Source organism: Bos indicus x Bos taurus, chromosome 9 (assembly GCF_003369695.1).
Source record: "Bos indicus x Bos taurus breed Angus x Brahman F1 hybrid chromosome 9, Bos_hybrid_MaternalHap_v2.0, whole genome shotgun sequence".
In the NCBI taxonomy this organism is placed as follows: Eukaryota; Metazoa; Chordata; class Mammalia; order Artiodactyla; family Bovidae; genus Bos; species Bos indicus x Bos taurus.
In genome coordinates this window covers 88,755,508-88,771,836 of record NC_040084.1, presented here as the reverse complement: position 1 = coordinate 88,771,836, position 16,329 = coordinate 88,755,508, and the positions used below count along the sequence as shown (strand labels likewise).

The 16,329-nt window shown below is 43.6% G+C and overlaps 1 protein-coding gene across 3 annotated transcripts in view; it reads left to right on the top strand.

Annotated features, from left to right (window-relative positions):
* The window catches only part of ZBTB2 (zinc finger and BTB domain containing 2), a 28,756-nt gene extending 12,427 nt beyond the window's left edge, over positions 1–16,329 (top strand). For 2 of the 3 annotated variants that reach the window (XM_027551849.1, XM_027551850.1), the window contains exons 2-3: positions 7,326–7,510; positions 13,556–16,329. In XM_027551849.1, the coding sequence (XP_027407650.1) occupies positions 7,338–7,510; positions 13,556–14,927 (1,545 nt within the window). In that variant the 5' untranslated portion in view covers positions 7,326–7,337 and the 3' untranslated portion in view covers positions 14,928–16,329. The remainder of the gene's footprint in view (positions 1–7,325; positions 7,511–13,555) is intronic. The other variant, XM_027551851.1, reaches the window with a different exon arrangement.

Below are 16,329 nucleotides of genomic sequence, written 5' to 3'. Positions count from 1 at the left end.
AGGGTTATTATAAACTATAAAGCACTGTTAAGAACATAATTACTAGCACGAAGAAACGAGGTGACATTTTAAAATTGAAAATTTCTTCCAAAATACAGCACACTTTAAATTGATGAGAATTTGAGGTTAATCTAGGAAAAATAGAAATTGAACTTTTACCCCAATCACCCAACTAGTCAGGGGCCAATCTGTGATTAGAACTCAGCACTCTTCTCTCTAAACATATAGTCATTCATTTAATGAATACTGAACACCAGAGAGTATGCTTAGGCACATGAGATAAAACAATAAATGGTAAGACTCAATGCCAACTTTCCAAAAGCATCAGGCAGGTTCATGGGTCCTCTGGAGGCAAAAAGACCCTCCAGTCTTGAAGGTCAGGGGAATTTTGCAGAGGACAAGTAGAGGTAGGGGAAGGGACAGGTCGTCAGCAGTGGGTCCCTCTGCAAGGGGCACATTCCAAGGCCCAGTTCAAACTGGTCCCATCTCCTGACCGTGAGAGTAGAAATCAGGTTGCTGAGCTGCTCAGCTTTGAGAGCGAGGCCTGTGAGCAGTGAGGGTTATGTACTGTTAGTAGCCCAAGAATGGCCTGGGCATTGAGGATCTTCTGGGCAAAGAAAACTGCAGCTCATCTCCCAGTTCATCCAATTCCCCACGTGAGTAAAATACATCATTTTATCTCCTTTGTCATCAACACACTCAAATGAAACTGGATTTGTGATAATGCTTGGACTTTTAGAACAAATGGGATACTTGATGATCACTTGGTAAAGACTACTATACGGACAGTCTTGAATCCAGAAAACAATTATACATAGCTTAGTGTCATAAAGTAACATTTTATGTTGTAATTTTTTTGCGTATGTTCCATATGTTGAATACAGTGCCACTGTCCTGCCTCTAGAAGTATATTCTGTCATTATGTCCATCTTTTTATGTAGAAAAGCCCTCCATCCCTAATAGGTATATGAATATTTGATATATTTTCTTGCAAAATAAAGAGGGAGCACACTCTGTCAGACCCCCAGTTTCAGGATTGGTTGGTTGGTTTTTAGTAGGTCTGGGCAGCCCAGAAGTCTGGAAACCAGTAGTTGAGATTAGCACTAGAGCATGGTGTGCAGAGTGAGCAGTGGTGGGGTCATCTGGGGTCATGCAAGCCATGCTGAGGAGTGTGGCTTTCATCCTGCAAGCCATGGGGAGACTCAAGAGGATTTTCAGCAGGATAGTAACATCAGATTTGCCCTGGGAGAGACAGTTCTAGCTAACCTGTTCTGTTTGGATAAATGGGAGAGGCTGGAGCTGGAAACAGGGAGATGAGCAGGGAGGTAGAGCTAAGGCATGGGGTGGGATGAAGAGTTTTAATTGGTGGCATGTGGGTGTCTGACCGACATGGGTTCCTGCCTTGGTCAAGGGGTGGATGATGGCGCCATGCGCTGAGCTGTGGATACAGATGGAGTGGGTTTGTGTCGATGGCTTTTATTGTCCTTTGGGGATTTGAGCTGATTTGCCTAGTCTGAATTTAGGGCTCAGCCCTAAATTGGCTGTGCGGGACAGCCAAGTGGGAGTGGATTGAATCACCACGGAGAGTCTGCAGAGAAGCAAGCTGTGGACCAAAGGCAGAGGAGCATCTGCAGACGAGGAACCTTGATGGGGGTTAAAATAGAATAAATAGCCAGAGGTGAGAGGAAAACCAGAGTGTGTTGTCCTGGAAGCAGGGCCTGAATATTTATGGAGCAGGAGGGAAGGATATTAAATGCCGCAGAGAGGTCGAATAAGCTACTCTTGCATCGGGCTGGGGAAGAGGCCCTCAGTGACCTTGGTGGGCAACACAGGGCAGCAGGAGTGATGCGGTTGGGTGAGCAGTCGATGGTGGGAAGAGCAGATGTCCATTTCCACAAAGGGAGGGTAGTTTGGAGCAGAGCCAGCCCATGAAGACGCTCAGTCCTCAGCCTACGTGGCATTGTGCAAGTAAAGCCTCACGGAAACGATTATGAAGGGGACCGCTGGGGCTAGAGCAGTACTGTCAGCTGGGCGGGGATGGAGGAGGGGCCCAGTACCCCATCCTACCCCCTTTTCTCACGCTCATTCATACACGAAAGAGTCGGGGTGGGGAGAAAGACATTTTTGGTCTCTAAGATTTTAAAAAATTGATGCATATGGGTTTTTCCCCCAATGTGAATTGGGGGAAAACATATGACACATTTTCTTTGTTTTTCCTCTTCTCAGAGACTCTAGACACGTGTTCTTCCTTCTGTATTTGAAAAACACTTTCAGTTCTTTTTTTATTCTAGATGGTCCTAAATTGAGATCCTAAAATAACTAGTAGACCCTCTGTAAAAAGAAACATTTTGCAGTTTTATCATAGTTTTATTATCATCTGAATAAGATACTTATGTTCATCTATTGATGGAATGAGGTGGGGAGCCATACGTTTTGCTAAATTGAAGAGATGATATATATTCGTTAATGTAATAACCCCAAACCTCAAAATCATCCTGTAAAATATTGATCAATTTGGTGAAAATTTTATATGTCAAAAATTCTCTAAAACAGAATCAAAAGAAAGTAAGAAAAATGTTATCATCAATATCCATGACAGAGGGCTCATTTCTTTATATAGAGTTCTATAGTTCGATAAGGAAAAAATAAAATAACCTGATAGACAATGGGCAAAACTTATGAAGAGAAATAAGAGGAAGTAAAAATATACTTCAATTCATCAAATTCATGGAAAGTAAAAAGTGGTATTGGCAAAGAGTCTTTAAAAAGTGTTAATACCCAGTGTTGGCTAGAATGTGGGGAAATGGGTAGAGTTGGGAGTGGACGAATGCTAGTGTGTATCCTTAATATTTGAATCTCTTACAGCAATGTTTACACTTTAAAATAGCCATTAAAAATCTCCAATTAATTTTAAACTAACATACTTGTATGTAGTATGTTCCAACAAATCAAATGAATTCCAGTTTAAGTCCCAATTCTTGTATTTATGGATTCTGTAATCTTAGGCAAGCTACCTGACCTCTCTAAGCCTGTTTCCTCTTTTGTAAAATGTGGGTACCGTCTCTGTACTGAAGTGTTAGTTGCTCAGTCGTGTCTGACTCTTAAATGACCACATGGACTATAGCCCACCAGAGTCCTCTGCCCATGGAATTCTCCAGGCAAGAATACTGGAGTGGGTAAGCCATTCCCTTCTCCAGAGGATCTTCCCTACCCAGGGATTGAACCCAGGTCTCCTGGATTGCAGACAGATTCTTTATTGTCTGAGTTACCAGTGGGTAGCAGGACCTCACATAGCTCGTTAGTGTGAAAATAAATGAATGGCATGAAGAGAATGGTTAATGGTGAACATTCCATAAACAATAACCTCTTATTGCCATCAAAAGATAAACAGTAATTCCTTACTATACTTGTCAATGAAAGTGACACCCAAAGCTGCCTGAACGTGGATGTGTTCATGATCAGAGTCAGAGGCCATGATAAAGCAGCTCAGCCCAGTTTTCTCTAAAAGGTAGATACTTTTTGCAGAGAAGGGCAAGTTAGTGTTCTGGCACTTTTCAGAGAACAGCTTTGAAGACTAGTTTCTAGAGTTCTATCCTGGTCAGATTAGAGTGTGTTTCTTCATCATCACAGTTACTTTGCCCCCTGGCAGCATCTCTGGCTTTCATCATGAGCCTCATGCCTTTTCTCTGTCTCTTCTTCCTCATCTTAGTGCTTTTGCCTTCTCTGACTTGTGCAGAAGACACTGGGGAACTAAGTTCCCTATCCACACCATCAGTGTTCACGTGCAGGTGAGGCTATAATCCAGGTCTTCACACTCAGGAGCTACAGCCAACATGGGTGGCTCTCCTGCCTCTCCTACTTGGATCAAGCCCTTGATAGAAAACACAAAACTTGACATTTTGGAGTCTTGCTTTGTGAACCGGATCAGTCTCTTAAAGTGTCATTCCACTTTGCTCGTTTATTTTAGGGCACACTTGTCAATTTCTGAATCTGCCAGATCATCTCTAGAACAGGAAGCAGGTTGGGGAGTTGAGCACCAGCTGAGCAAGAACCGATGTTTCTGTGTCTGTTTTTGTCTTTAAGTTTATTGGTAACTCTTTCTCCACGGTCACTTTCCTGATTCTGAAGTTAAGCGTCGTAGTTTTATCCATTTTTAATCTAATTAATTAATGTGTGATGAGCTTTTCTCTTTCAATTATTTGAGATAACTGTGGATTCACATGCAGTCGCAAGAAATAATATAGAGAGATCTCATGCACACCTCACCCAGTTTCCTCTAATGGAACCACCTTTAAAATTCTGCTCCCATCATAAGCAGGGTACTGACACTGACACAGTTGAGCTGCAGAACATTTCTGTCTCCACACGGCTCCCTCTGTTGCCCTTCTACAGCCAAACATCATTGGCCTCCTCTCCCCTGGCCCCTCCACCACTCACCTGTTCTCCATTTCTGTAATTTTCAAAAATGTTACGTAAATGGAATCCTACAGTATGTAACCTTTAGGGACATAACTCACCCAGGTTGCTGCACTTCATTTCGTCTTAAGGCTGAGTAGTTTCCTGTGGTTAGGGCATACCACGCTGTTTAACTGTTTAACTGAAGGGCATCTGGGTAGATTCTAGTTTTTGACTGAGGAATAAAGGTGCAGTGGATATCCAAGTACTGGTTTTCGTATGAACCTAAGTTTTCATTTCTCTGGGATAAATGTCCTTGGGTACAATTTCTGGATAGCATCATAGTTACATACTTAGATTTAAAAGAAATTGCTGTTTTCTAGAGTGGCTACACCATTTTGCATCCTTACCAGCAATGGTATGAGTAGTCTATTTCTCTGCATCCTTGCCAGCATTTGCTTGTTGATATTTTATATTTTGGCCACCCTGACAGGCATGTAGTGAGCGTCAGTGTGGTTTTAGTTTGCTTTTCCCTAATCGCTACTAAACATCTTTTCACGTGTTATTTTGCCATCTGTGTATCCTCTTCGGTGCAATGTCACTTCAAGTCTTTTTCCCATTTTCTAATTCAATTGTTTTTGTACTATTGAGTTTTGAGAATTCTTTATATATTCTTGATATTAGTCCTTTATCAAATTTTTTTCTCCTAGTCTTTGGCTTACCTTTTCATCCTATTACCAGGGTCTTCTTCAGAACAACAGATTTTAATTTTTCTTGTTGTTATTTAGTTGTTGTGTCCAACTCTTTGGGACCCCATGTACTGTAGCCCACCAGGCTCCTCTGTCCATGGGGTTTCCCAGGCAAGGATACTGAAGTTAGTTGCCATTTCCTTCTCCAGGGGAGCTTCCCGACCCAGGGATTATACCAGAGTTTTTTGTGTTGGCAGGCACTTTCTTTACTACTGAGCCCCTCTGGGAAGCCCTTTTAATTTTTATGAAGTCCAGTTTATCAATTTATCCTTTTATAGGCTGTATGTTTGATGAATCCTAGAGCCTCTTTAAATTTTGTCCCATGTTTTTCCTCAAAAGTTATAGTTTGGTGTTTTCCATCTGAATCTGTGATGCATTTTGAGTTATTTTTATGTAAGATATGAGACAGATTAAAATTCTTTTTCTTTCTGTTTTCCTTTTGCTTTCTTTTTCGTCTATGAGAGTCCATTGGATCCCACAGCATTTTTGAAAATTGTTCTTTCTCCACTGAATTATTTTTGTGCCTTTGTCAAAGATCTACTGTACATATTTCCGTGGGTCTACACCTGAGTTCTGTTCCACTGATCTGTGTGTTTATCCCTCTGTCAGTGCCGTGCAGCCTTGAATACTATAGCTCTGTAACACCTCTCAAAATTAGACTGATTCCTCCCACTTTATTCCTCTTTTTAAGCACTGTTTTAGCTATCCTAGTTTCTTTGCCTTTACATAAACACTTTAAAGTACTCTTGTCTGTATCTACAAAAAAAGTCTTGCTGGGATTTTGATAAGAATTATAGCAAAGCCATATATCAATATAGAAAACTGATTTATATTATGTCTTCCTAAACATGTCTACATGTCTTCCTACAGCATGTCTCTTCATTTATTTAGATCTTTGATTTCTTTCATGAGCCTTTTCCAATTTTCAGTATACAAGTCCTATACATGTTTTGTTAGATTAACATTTATGTATTTCATTTTTTTGTAATTGTAAATGATTTATTTCTAATAAATAAGTTTGTGTCCACATGTTCAGCATTAGTATATAGAATTACAATTGACATATGTTTATCTTGTATTCTGTGGCATGACAAAAGTCATTTAATAATTCCAGGAGGTTTGGTAGATACTTTGAGATTTCCTATGTAAAAGTCATGTCATCTGCAAATAGGGACAATTTTATCTCTTCCTTTCCTGTCTGTAAGCCTTTTATTTCCTTGCTTGCTTTATTGTGCTGGCTAAAACAATTACATTGAATAGTATACTGTATTGGATAGTGGGAACAGACATCCTTGCCTTGTCCTCAACTGTAAGGAGAAAGCGTTTGCTCTTTCTCACCATTAACTGTGTTATTAAGTATAATGTTGATGTATGTGTGCTCGGCTTTTATGAATGCTATTTGCCCATGGGAAGGAGCAGTTTCCTGATGCAATGTACTCGCTCCCCCAGAAGCAGTTCCCTTGATACAGTTAGATTGAGGCTATGTGGTTTGCTGGAGTGAAGGAGGAATAATGAACTTAGAATTTTGAAGATTCAGATCTAAATTTTGACTCCCCACCCCGCCCCCCACCATCTGACCAGATGGCCCTGGCTAACTACTTACCCTTCTCGAAGCCCATTTCCTCCTCCACAAAAGAGGGAGAAGAGCACCTGTCCTGTGTCCTAACCCTTGAGGAATAAGGGATGTGGGGGTTATTAGAGCCCTGCCAAGGCTTCCCTGTCTACACAGCAGGAGCTGGAGTATTGCCCAGACTTACTGAGATCTTTCTGTCTTACTCTGCTGTGCCCCGACCAGCACCTTAATTTACTCATCTCTCTGGAAGGTTTGACAACTTCTAATGGATCATTAGAATTTGCATTTGAAATCTTAAACTCAAAGACCCAGAAATGTTTGCTGTCTGGCAGGCTGACTATTCAAGTCCGGCTCCTGGTTCCCACACTTAAACCATCTGTATAAACTCGGGCAAAGCATGCAGTCCCCGAATTCCCCATCAGTTTCATCATCTGTAAGATGGGAGAAATGATGGAACTACTTGCCAGGGCTGTTGTGAAGACTGAATTTATATCACGTTTCTAACAGTGCCTGACCTATTAGCCGTGATCATTACTGTTGGTGACTATAAGGACACATACTGATTTGTGAACCACCTTTCTTAAAAAAAAAAATTGTTTGCCTTGCAGATTTTTTAAAAAATGGATTTGGCCAACCATGGACTTATTCTCCTGCAACAGTTAAACGCTCAGCGAGAGTTTGGTTTCCTGTGTGACTGCACGGTTGCCATCGGCGATGTGTACTTCAAGGCACACAAATCAGTTCTTGCTTCATTCTCCAATTACTTTAAGATGTTGTTTGTCCATCAGACCAGGTAACTAACGTGGTTGATAATAATCTAATGACTGTAGCCTCTGACCTTCCACGGCCCTCTTTCCCACTGAACCTGTTCTTTGCCCTCATCAGGACCATGGCTCTCATGACCTCTCCCTAGGCTCCCAGTCCCTCGTGACCTCACCTGCCTCAGGGAGCCCCTCCACCTCCAATCAGCCGCACTGGGGCTCCCCCGGCCCAGTCCAGATCAGCAGCCTGGGTCCAGTAGGAAAGCAGCGTCCTCCTCCAGCCCTGCCCTGAGTCTCGCCTTCCCCTACCCACAATTGGACTTTGAGTATTTATCTTTAGTCTCCTAATGAGAAGCTTGACAGCATGAATTCCCACCGTGTCCTTCTTTTCTCCCCTAAAATGACTCCATCTCCTTATTTTTTCCTCCCCATCTGTCCTGTCTTCGAGAAAAGAGCCCCTGGTTTCTAAGGAAGATGATCCTCCTGCTGCCCTCGTGTTCCCAGGTTCGCCGTAGTTTCTATTCTGCATTTTTCATTTTTAACTGGTACCCTCCCGGGCATCCCCGAGTCTGTGAAGGCTCAGCACTTCGGCGACACTGCTGTCACCTGCCTGGTGGTGCTGCTTCTCCTTGTTGCACTGTGAAAGTTCTTCAGAGGGTGACCTATGGCCTCACTTCCCCACTCCTCATCCTGCACTCTTTGTCTCCACGGGGACTGCGGTTTCCATGCCATCGCCCCACGGCCCTCATTTCTCCCAAGGTCACCTCTTCATCAGAACCCCGCCGTCATCCCAGTCACTGTTGCCCGTGTCCTCTGCAGCATTTGCGCCTGTTTCCTTCCTTCTTCAGGGTTGTCGTCTGCATTTTGATGACTCTGAATCCCCCTTGTTCTTCTGCCTTCTCCACAGGCGCCTCCTGCAGTTTTGGTGAGTTGAGTCTCCTCGCTGCTCTCTCTGCCTCTCCTGACGGGCGCTTCTCTTTTCCTGGACCTTGCCTGTACTGGAAACCAGTTCACAGCCCTGGCCTTGCTCTTTCTCTGTCTCCAGAACTCTTCATTTCCCTAGGCCCCAAGCTGTCTGCTGGACATCTAGAATTAAATATCCTCTTTTATCTCATTTTGCATGACTACAGCTGAATTAAGTCTGCCCAGAAGTGCCTCTGGCTTCTCTATTTTATTTTTTCATCTTCAAGTAACCCATACTTAAAGTCTCTCTAAAACTGCCCCCAAATCATGTTTTCTTCACAATTACCTTTCACATTCGTTTTTTCTTTCCCTTTTCACTTCCTTTTCCTAATCATTTTCCATATTACTATCAGATTAATATTCCTAAGCACTGCTTTGATTGGCATGTGCCTTTGTTCCAGAACCTATCAGATTGTGTTATTCTTTTGATTGGAAACCTTAGAGGACACTTATCACATGTCAAAGTAGCGCACAGATTCTTCTTTCTGTCTTTCAAGGCCCAGCAGGCAGGGAGCCTGACCTCCTTCCAGCCAGTTTCTGAAGGCACCCCCTCAGGACACTCCATCCCCCACTGGAACCACACTTTGTTGGCCTTTGCCCACTCCCTGAGCCATAGTCCGTGGCTGTAGGTCATCTCCATGACCCCCACCCCCACCCCTCCAACAATCGAGTGAGCTGAAATGATCAGGCAATCAGTCTTTTCCTCTCTTAACCTCTCAGAGCACTTTATTCAAAGCCATTTTGTAAGAGCAACACATTTCCCCTTTGTTGTTGTTACTTGTGTCCTTGCCTCCCTTCCTTGTTTGTAAGATGCTGGAGGGCATTCTACAAATGTTTTGAAAGCCACAGCCTGTAGTTCACGGATTTGTGTATAATAGCCACTTGATAGATGTCTGCAGGAGCAGAATGGGTGGTTAATAGGATTAATGGCAGGTGGAGGTTGCTTTATCTTTGGACCCTAAGGACGCCCCCTGTTCCTTTATTGCTAATGGATACCGGAAGTCTCAACACAGTGAATTAAACTGTCTTGCCAAGGGGCTGGTTTGCATTTTGAGGAATAAAAGAATACAATGTAATGATTTTTAAATAGATGCAGGAAACTGACTATAAGTGTAGTTACTCAGTCACTAAGTCCTATTTGACTCTTTGTGATCCCAAGGAAGTGTAAGTGTAGAGCAGTGAGCAAATACCATTCTAACAAAGGAATCGTGGTATCGGGCCCGAAGTTTAAGCAGCAGTGTGTTATTGCCCCGGAGCTGGCATGTACTGTTTGCGAAGGGAGAATGCTTAGGCAAAGACCAGAGCCCTGCTTTTAACTGCTGACTGCTGTAGAGATGCTGAAGTTGAAGCTCCAATACTTTGGCCACCTGATGCAAAGAACCGACTCATTGGAAAAAACCCTGATGCTGGAAAGATTGAAGGCAGGAGGAGAAGAGGGTGACAGAGAATGAGATGGTTAGATAGCATCACTGACCCAATAGACATGAAGTGGAGCAAACTCCGGAAGATACTGGAAGACAGGGGAGCCTGCGGTGCTGCAGTCCATGGGGTCACAAAAAGTCGGATGTGACTTAGCAACTGAACAACAGCAGCAACTGTAGGGAGACCAAGAATAGTTTTTCACACAGAGAGTGTTTTATGTCTGCAGTTACCACTAGATGTCTCTGCTTTATGGATGCTTCCTAAGAATAACTTCTGATAGCTTCTCACATTACTTTTTTTAAAACATTATTTTTAAATCCTTATTTTCAAAGTCTTTTAAGCCCATCCTTTACTTTTTAAAGGGTCTAGTGAAGGAAAGATTAAAAATGTAAATGACTGTGAAAGTTTTTAGGAAGGGCTTGTAGCTTGTGCAAAAATTGTATTTTTCCTCCATAAAAGTGTTACGTCCAACATACACCTGCAAACTAAACCACTTATGTGTAAGTATATTGTAGACAGCTGTTTCCTTCCCCAAAGCCTGGGACATGACCAGAGTGGCCTCGAGCAAGCCGAGCAATTTGACAGGAGGTCTGGCTGCCTGGGAGGGATAGCCATGGAGGACACTGATGGCTGGAATGTGACATAAGGAGCTTTTTAAAATAACTTTTTAAGTGTCTTGAGTGTGTCTATGTGCTTCTGCTTTAGGAAAAAAAAGATGAAGATGAACAAATCAAAATAAATTGGTGTCTGGAAACCTCCCCGGGCCCTGGGTGCTGACCGCAAACCCCAGGGCCCCACTGCTTTCTGCCTGGGGCTCCTCACCTGTCCCCCGGGAGTTTTTCCTCCCTGTAAGCCTGGCTGAAGTGTGGATGGGGCCTCCCCAACCCCATCCCTTCTTTGCCCTCAGAAATTGCACAAAGTTCATTAAAATTTGAGAGGCTTACTAACCAGTCACCTCCATTCACAGTCAATAGACAGAGGACAACTCAACTTATACAATAACCAGTAAGGGGAAATAATAAAATTTACAACAGAGTTTTTCTGGAAAGGGACCCCGCTAGGGATTTACCTTTCATGGAGGCTGAAAAATCTAGCCAGGCTTGGGATTTCCGCCCGCCCTTTTCCTTTGGCATGGAGGCAGGGGGACTCACCATCCTTCCTCCTGATTGAAGGAACATTCCATCCCCACAGATGGTAACATTCCCCGGTGTCTGGGTGGTAGAGAATTCTGATCCGGGAGGCATGGGTTCAAGCTGGGGACAGGAAGATCCCCTGGAAGAGGAAATGGCAACCCACTCCAGTATTCTTGCCTGGAGAATCCCATGGACAGAGGATCCCAGCGGGCTACAGTCCATGGGGTCATAAAGAGTCCGACATGACTGAGCAACTGAACACACAAGTCCCCACAGAACAGAAGGCTCCCTTTGGGCTCCTGGGGGTGATTTGCATCTTTCAAGGCCTGTGGCTTCCCATTCTCTAGCCTCTGCCCGGCCCTGGAAAGATTCCCTGCCAGTTCAGTCTTCAATGCGGAGTTGACTATTTACATTATGAAAGTTTTCTTCACCATACCAAATCCCTGAAGGTTTATTTTGAATATTAAATTTCACTAGGGCATCTCAATATGTTCGACTATACACAGAATATTGTTGGCATTTACCTTGGCTTAAAGGAAAGGACCACCTGCACTGGCATTCCTATTTAAAGGAATATAAATAATTGAAAGGACTATAAAAAAGTCTCCAAATAAAGACATGAGTGATCTGTGTGTTTTTAAAAACAGTCACAAAAACTCTTTCCCTTTCTGTTGTCAAAGGGGTACTAGTTTATGCTTGATCTTTGCTTATAAAGAATATATTCTATAAAGCCTTCTATACTCTATAGTCAGACATTTTACACATGATTATTTGTATGCAGGCATCTTGAAATTTATACACATTGATGGTAATACAGTAATTATTCAAGTATATTTTATCACAAATAGCTTTAAAAGCCATTTAATAGTCACTTGCCTCCCCCCTTTTTTAACAATAAAATACTAAATTTAGAAGAGATTATACTGTTACTATTTTAGCATATTGGAAAATACTTACAATAAATAGCTAAAGGACCCAAAAAGAGTCATAATAGTAATAAGTGGTATAATGAAAAATGATTATAAATTCTAAAAGCATTCAAGGCAGATGTCTTTGAGGTTGAAAAATGCATTGTCAGTAGAATATACTCACTCAGTAGGTGACAGCACTTACACCTCATGTAGATCTTTATCTCTCATCGATTTATGGTGATGTGTCAGGTTTTATTTACTGATGATTTAGGGAGGGTTCTCGGGAGCTTTTATTACTGCTTGAATCTGCACTCTGTTTCTAGGATGATGCAGACACTGAAGTCTGCAAGTTAGACCATTAGTTTGGCCACAACTCCTTTTGGTACCTTATATAAGCCACTGAACCTTGGGGAATCTCGGTTTCCATATCAATCATCATTCCAGATCTGCCTCTTCTACACAGGATTATTTTAATGGTCCAAAGAATCTTGGTGTCTTGGCTTAGAAGTTAGACTCAAATTTAAGTCCCACCACTTACTAACACTGATACTGAGCAAAGTATAAATCCCTTTGAGCCTCAACTCCTTATCTGTAAAGTGTGAATTGTTGTTGAGTCACTCAGTTGTGTCTCACTGTTTGAGACCTGGTGGATTGTAGCCCACCAGGCTCCTCTGTCCATGGGATTTCCCAGGCAAGAATATTGGAGTGGGTTGCCATTTCCTTCTCCAGGGGATCTTCCTCGCCCAGGGATTGAAGCTGAGTCTCCTGCGTTGGCAGGCGGATTCTTTACCACTGTGCCACTTGGGAAGCTCTAAAATGCAAATTAATGGCAATTCAATGAGAAAATGCCTATAAATCCCAGCTGCAGTTCCAATGATGAGGATGATTGTATTTGATAAACAACTGAGTTGTCCCATAACTGCTTTTCATGCAATCCAGCGATACTGGGATGGTGATCAGACTCCACTGGAGCTGGAATGTGGCTCGCCTTCCTGATTATTCCCAGGTCTGCTGCACTCTGCCCTTCGTGCTGGAGAGATCAGAGGGGTTCAGAGCAGGGACAGGAGATTTAGTTTTTCTTACTTTTGTGGTCTTGCTCTTAGGCACCAGTCTAACCCCCCTACGTTATGTTGTGTGACTCTTAATCTTAAAAGATCTGTTGCGCTCCAGATGGCATTGAATCAATATAAAGTCCTAGACATTTAGCTGAAAGATATGCACATCAGGGATTCTTAACCATTTACTGGGTCATGGGCCACTCAACAATGGATCCTCTCCATAAAATACAGTTGTTTATAAATGATACAATTTTACATAGGTTACTAGGAGAAAGACTACTTCAAGAGTCTATGAGTTAAGATACCATATTTCTTTAACATGAATTACCCTTTCTCGGTCCTTTAAAATATCTTTATTGTATTCCTGTCTGTTCTATTAAGAAACCTATAAGTTTTAGAATTAAATTGCATACGTTCCCATTGAACACCCTTTTGAGTGTTCCAGTTCATGAAACTCACAGTAAGATATGGGAGATGGGTCTTGTTTCATTTGCCTCCGTAAGAGCCCTCCTGGTTTTTCTCTCGGGTTTTATGGAATCACTTGAGTCACTGACTGACATCCACTGAGACTTTTCTCTTGTCTCTTTCAGTGAGTGTGTCCGCTTGAAACCCACCGACATCCAGCCGGACATCTTCAGCTATCTCCTGCACCTCATGTACACAGGGAAGATGGCGCCGCAGCTGATCGACCCAGTGCGGCTGGAGCAGGGCATCAAGTTTCTGCACGCTTACCCGCTGATCCAGGAGGCCAGCCTGGCCAGCCAAGGGGCCTTTTCTCATCCCGACCAAGTTTTCCCACTGGCGTCATCCTTGTACGGCATTCAGATCGCAGATCACCAGCTAAGACAAGCCACCAAGATCACCTCGGCGCCTGAGAAACTTGGCCGAGAGCCACGGCCGCAGGCAACCCGGATGAGCCAGGAGCAGGGGCCCGAGGCCTCCCAGCTCTCCCAGCTGCCCTCCAACCTGAGCCAGGTGAACCGGACACATATGACCCCCTCAGACCCACTGCAGACCTCGCTGTCGCCCGACCTCGTCTCCACGCCCGTTCCTCCCCCGCCCCCCGGGGAGGAAACCAACCTGGAAGCCTCCTCTTCGGACGAGCAGCCCGCGCCCCTCACCATCGCCCACGTCAAGCCGAGCATCATGAAGAGGAACGGCAGCTTCCCCAAGTACTACGCCTGCCACCTGTGCGGGCGGCGCTTCACGCTGCGGAGCAGCCTGCGGGAGCACCTCCAGATTCACACGGGGGTCCCCTTCACAGCCAGCCAGCCTGGCGAGAGCCGCGTGCCCCTGTCCCTGTGCAGCAACGCGGCGGACCTCGGCAAAGACGCCATGGAAGTGCCAGAGGCTGGCATCATCAGCGACAGCGAGCTCCAGCACATCTCGGACTCGCCCATCATCGATGGGCAGCCGCACTCGGAGACGCCACCGCCCTCGGACATCGCGGACATTGACAACCTGGAGCAGGCGGACCAGGAGCGGGAGGTCAAGCGGCGCAAGTACGAGTGCACCATTTGCGGCCGCAAGTTCATCCAGAAAAGCCACTGGCGGGAGCACATGTACATCCACACCGGGAAGCCTTTCAAATGCAGCACGTGCGACAAGAGCTTCTGCAGGGCCAACCAGGCGGCCCGCCACGTGTGCCTCAACCAGAGCATCGACACCTACACCATGGTGGACAAACAGACTCTGGAGCTCTGCACCTTTGAGGAAGGCAGCCAGATGGACAACATGTTGGTACAGACGAACAAACCCTACAAATGCAACTTGTGTGACAAAACGTTCTCCACTCCCAACGAGGTGGTTAAACATTCATGCCAAAACCAGAACTCAGACGTGTTCGCCCTGGAGGAGGGGCGGTCCATTCTCCTGGGCAGTGGGGACTCCGAAGTGACGGAACCTGACCACCCGGTGTTGGCTTCCATCAAAAAGGAACAGGAAACAGTGTTGTTAGACTGAATGTTACTTATCTTTTTAAAAACTCATTTTTACAAAGACTCTCTTACTTCCCTTCCCCCAATTCAGAACTCTTGTTCTCCATGGCATGATACAGAGAGGTCCCGGCCCCATTCCCCGCACCCCTCCTGCCCCATCCCCAGCCCCTCCTCTTAAAGGCTCTGTGCGTTATAAACCTGGAACATATTTCTTTAATTCAGGGGATATTGGAAAGATAATGGTCAGTAGTACTTATAAGCTCATAGACTTGGAGAAGTTTTAGATGATTTAAAAACCTACTTGGAACTAATGAAGGGTATATAACATAACAAAACAACTCCAATGCAATTTGGCAAGCTAAAATTATGACTTTCCCTGGGTAATAAGTCTCCCTTCTCAGAAAGACAATGTCTGAAAAATACAGCATGCTTCTTAGAGATACAGTGGGGCTCTGTAACTATGCAAAATCTAGAGGTGTGGGGAAACTTCAAACCCAAGAAAACATTCTTAGTAGCTATCCTCCAGGTGTCTTATTTCAGAATGCATCCTTTGAGATTATGTCCAGTTAGGAAAAATCATTAGTTGAGAAATCTACTTGAACAAAACACAAAAGAGAAAAAGTAATAATGTGATGGCAATCTTAATTTTTGGGTAAAACATGACAAGCTGTGGGTCTGTGTGTTTGGAAGAGAAAATGCGTGGATACTTGCTGTAAACAGGTGAATTAATGCACATGCCTTATCTAATTGCTGGCTTTTTTCAAAGCTGAATAACAACAAAATATGTGTTTCAGTTTCCAACAAATTTCTTGGTGGTTTTAAAAATCAGACTTGAAAGTACCATTCTATAGATTGTCTTTCTGAATAGAAAACAATATGCCATTCTAGCAGTTGCCAGTGGTAAATTTGTTTTTAGCACCAGTCAACTGCTTTTAAATCAGTGTGAGTATGCAGGGGTCGGGGAGAGATAGAAGAATATGCATCTTACAGGGAAAGTTGTGAGCAAATGTAGGAACTTTAATGACTTTAAATGTTAATGCTGATAGTTACTGGCAACATTCACTGAAGCATCAAAAATGGCAGAGAAAAATCAGGACAAAAAATTGCTGTTTGGGAAAAAGCTTAATTTTGATGTTTAATCTCCCATTAAAAAAAAAAACAAACCTGAAATTTCCTCCATTGGCCTGAAAGCCGTAAAAGTTGTCCATTAATCTTCCTTTAGGCCAATAACAGAATGGTCTCACAGGATAAAACAGGAGCCAGAAATAAGGACCGAAGGGGAAAGGGAAGAACAGTTAATAACTGTGCTGTATGTGTATGTTAAAAACTGAATATCCCGTCATCCTACTTCATGTATAGTTTGCGTTCTAAGATTTGTAAAGTTTTTATACATACTTTCATTGAATAAACATTTGATTAAATGGGTA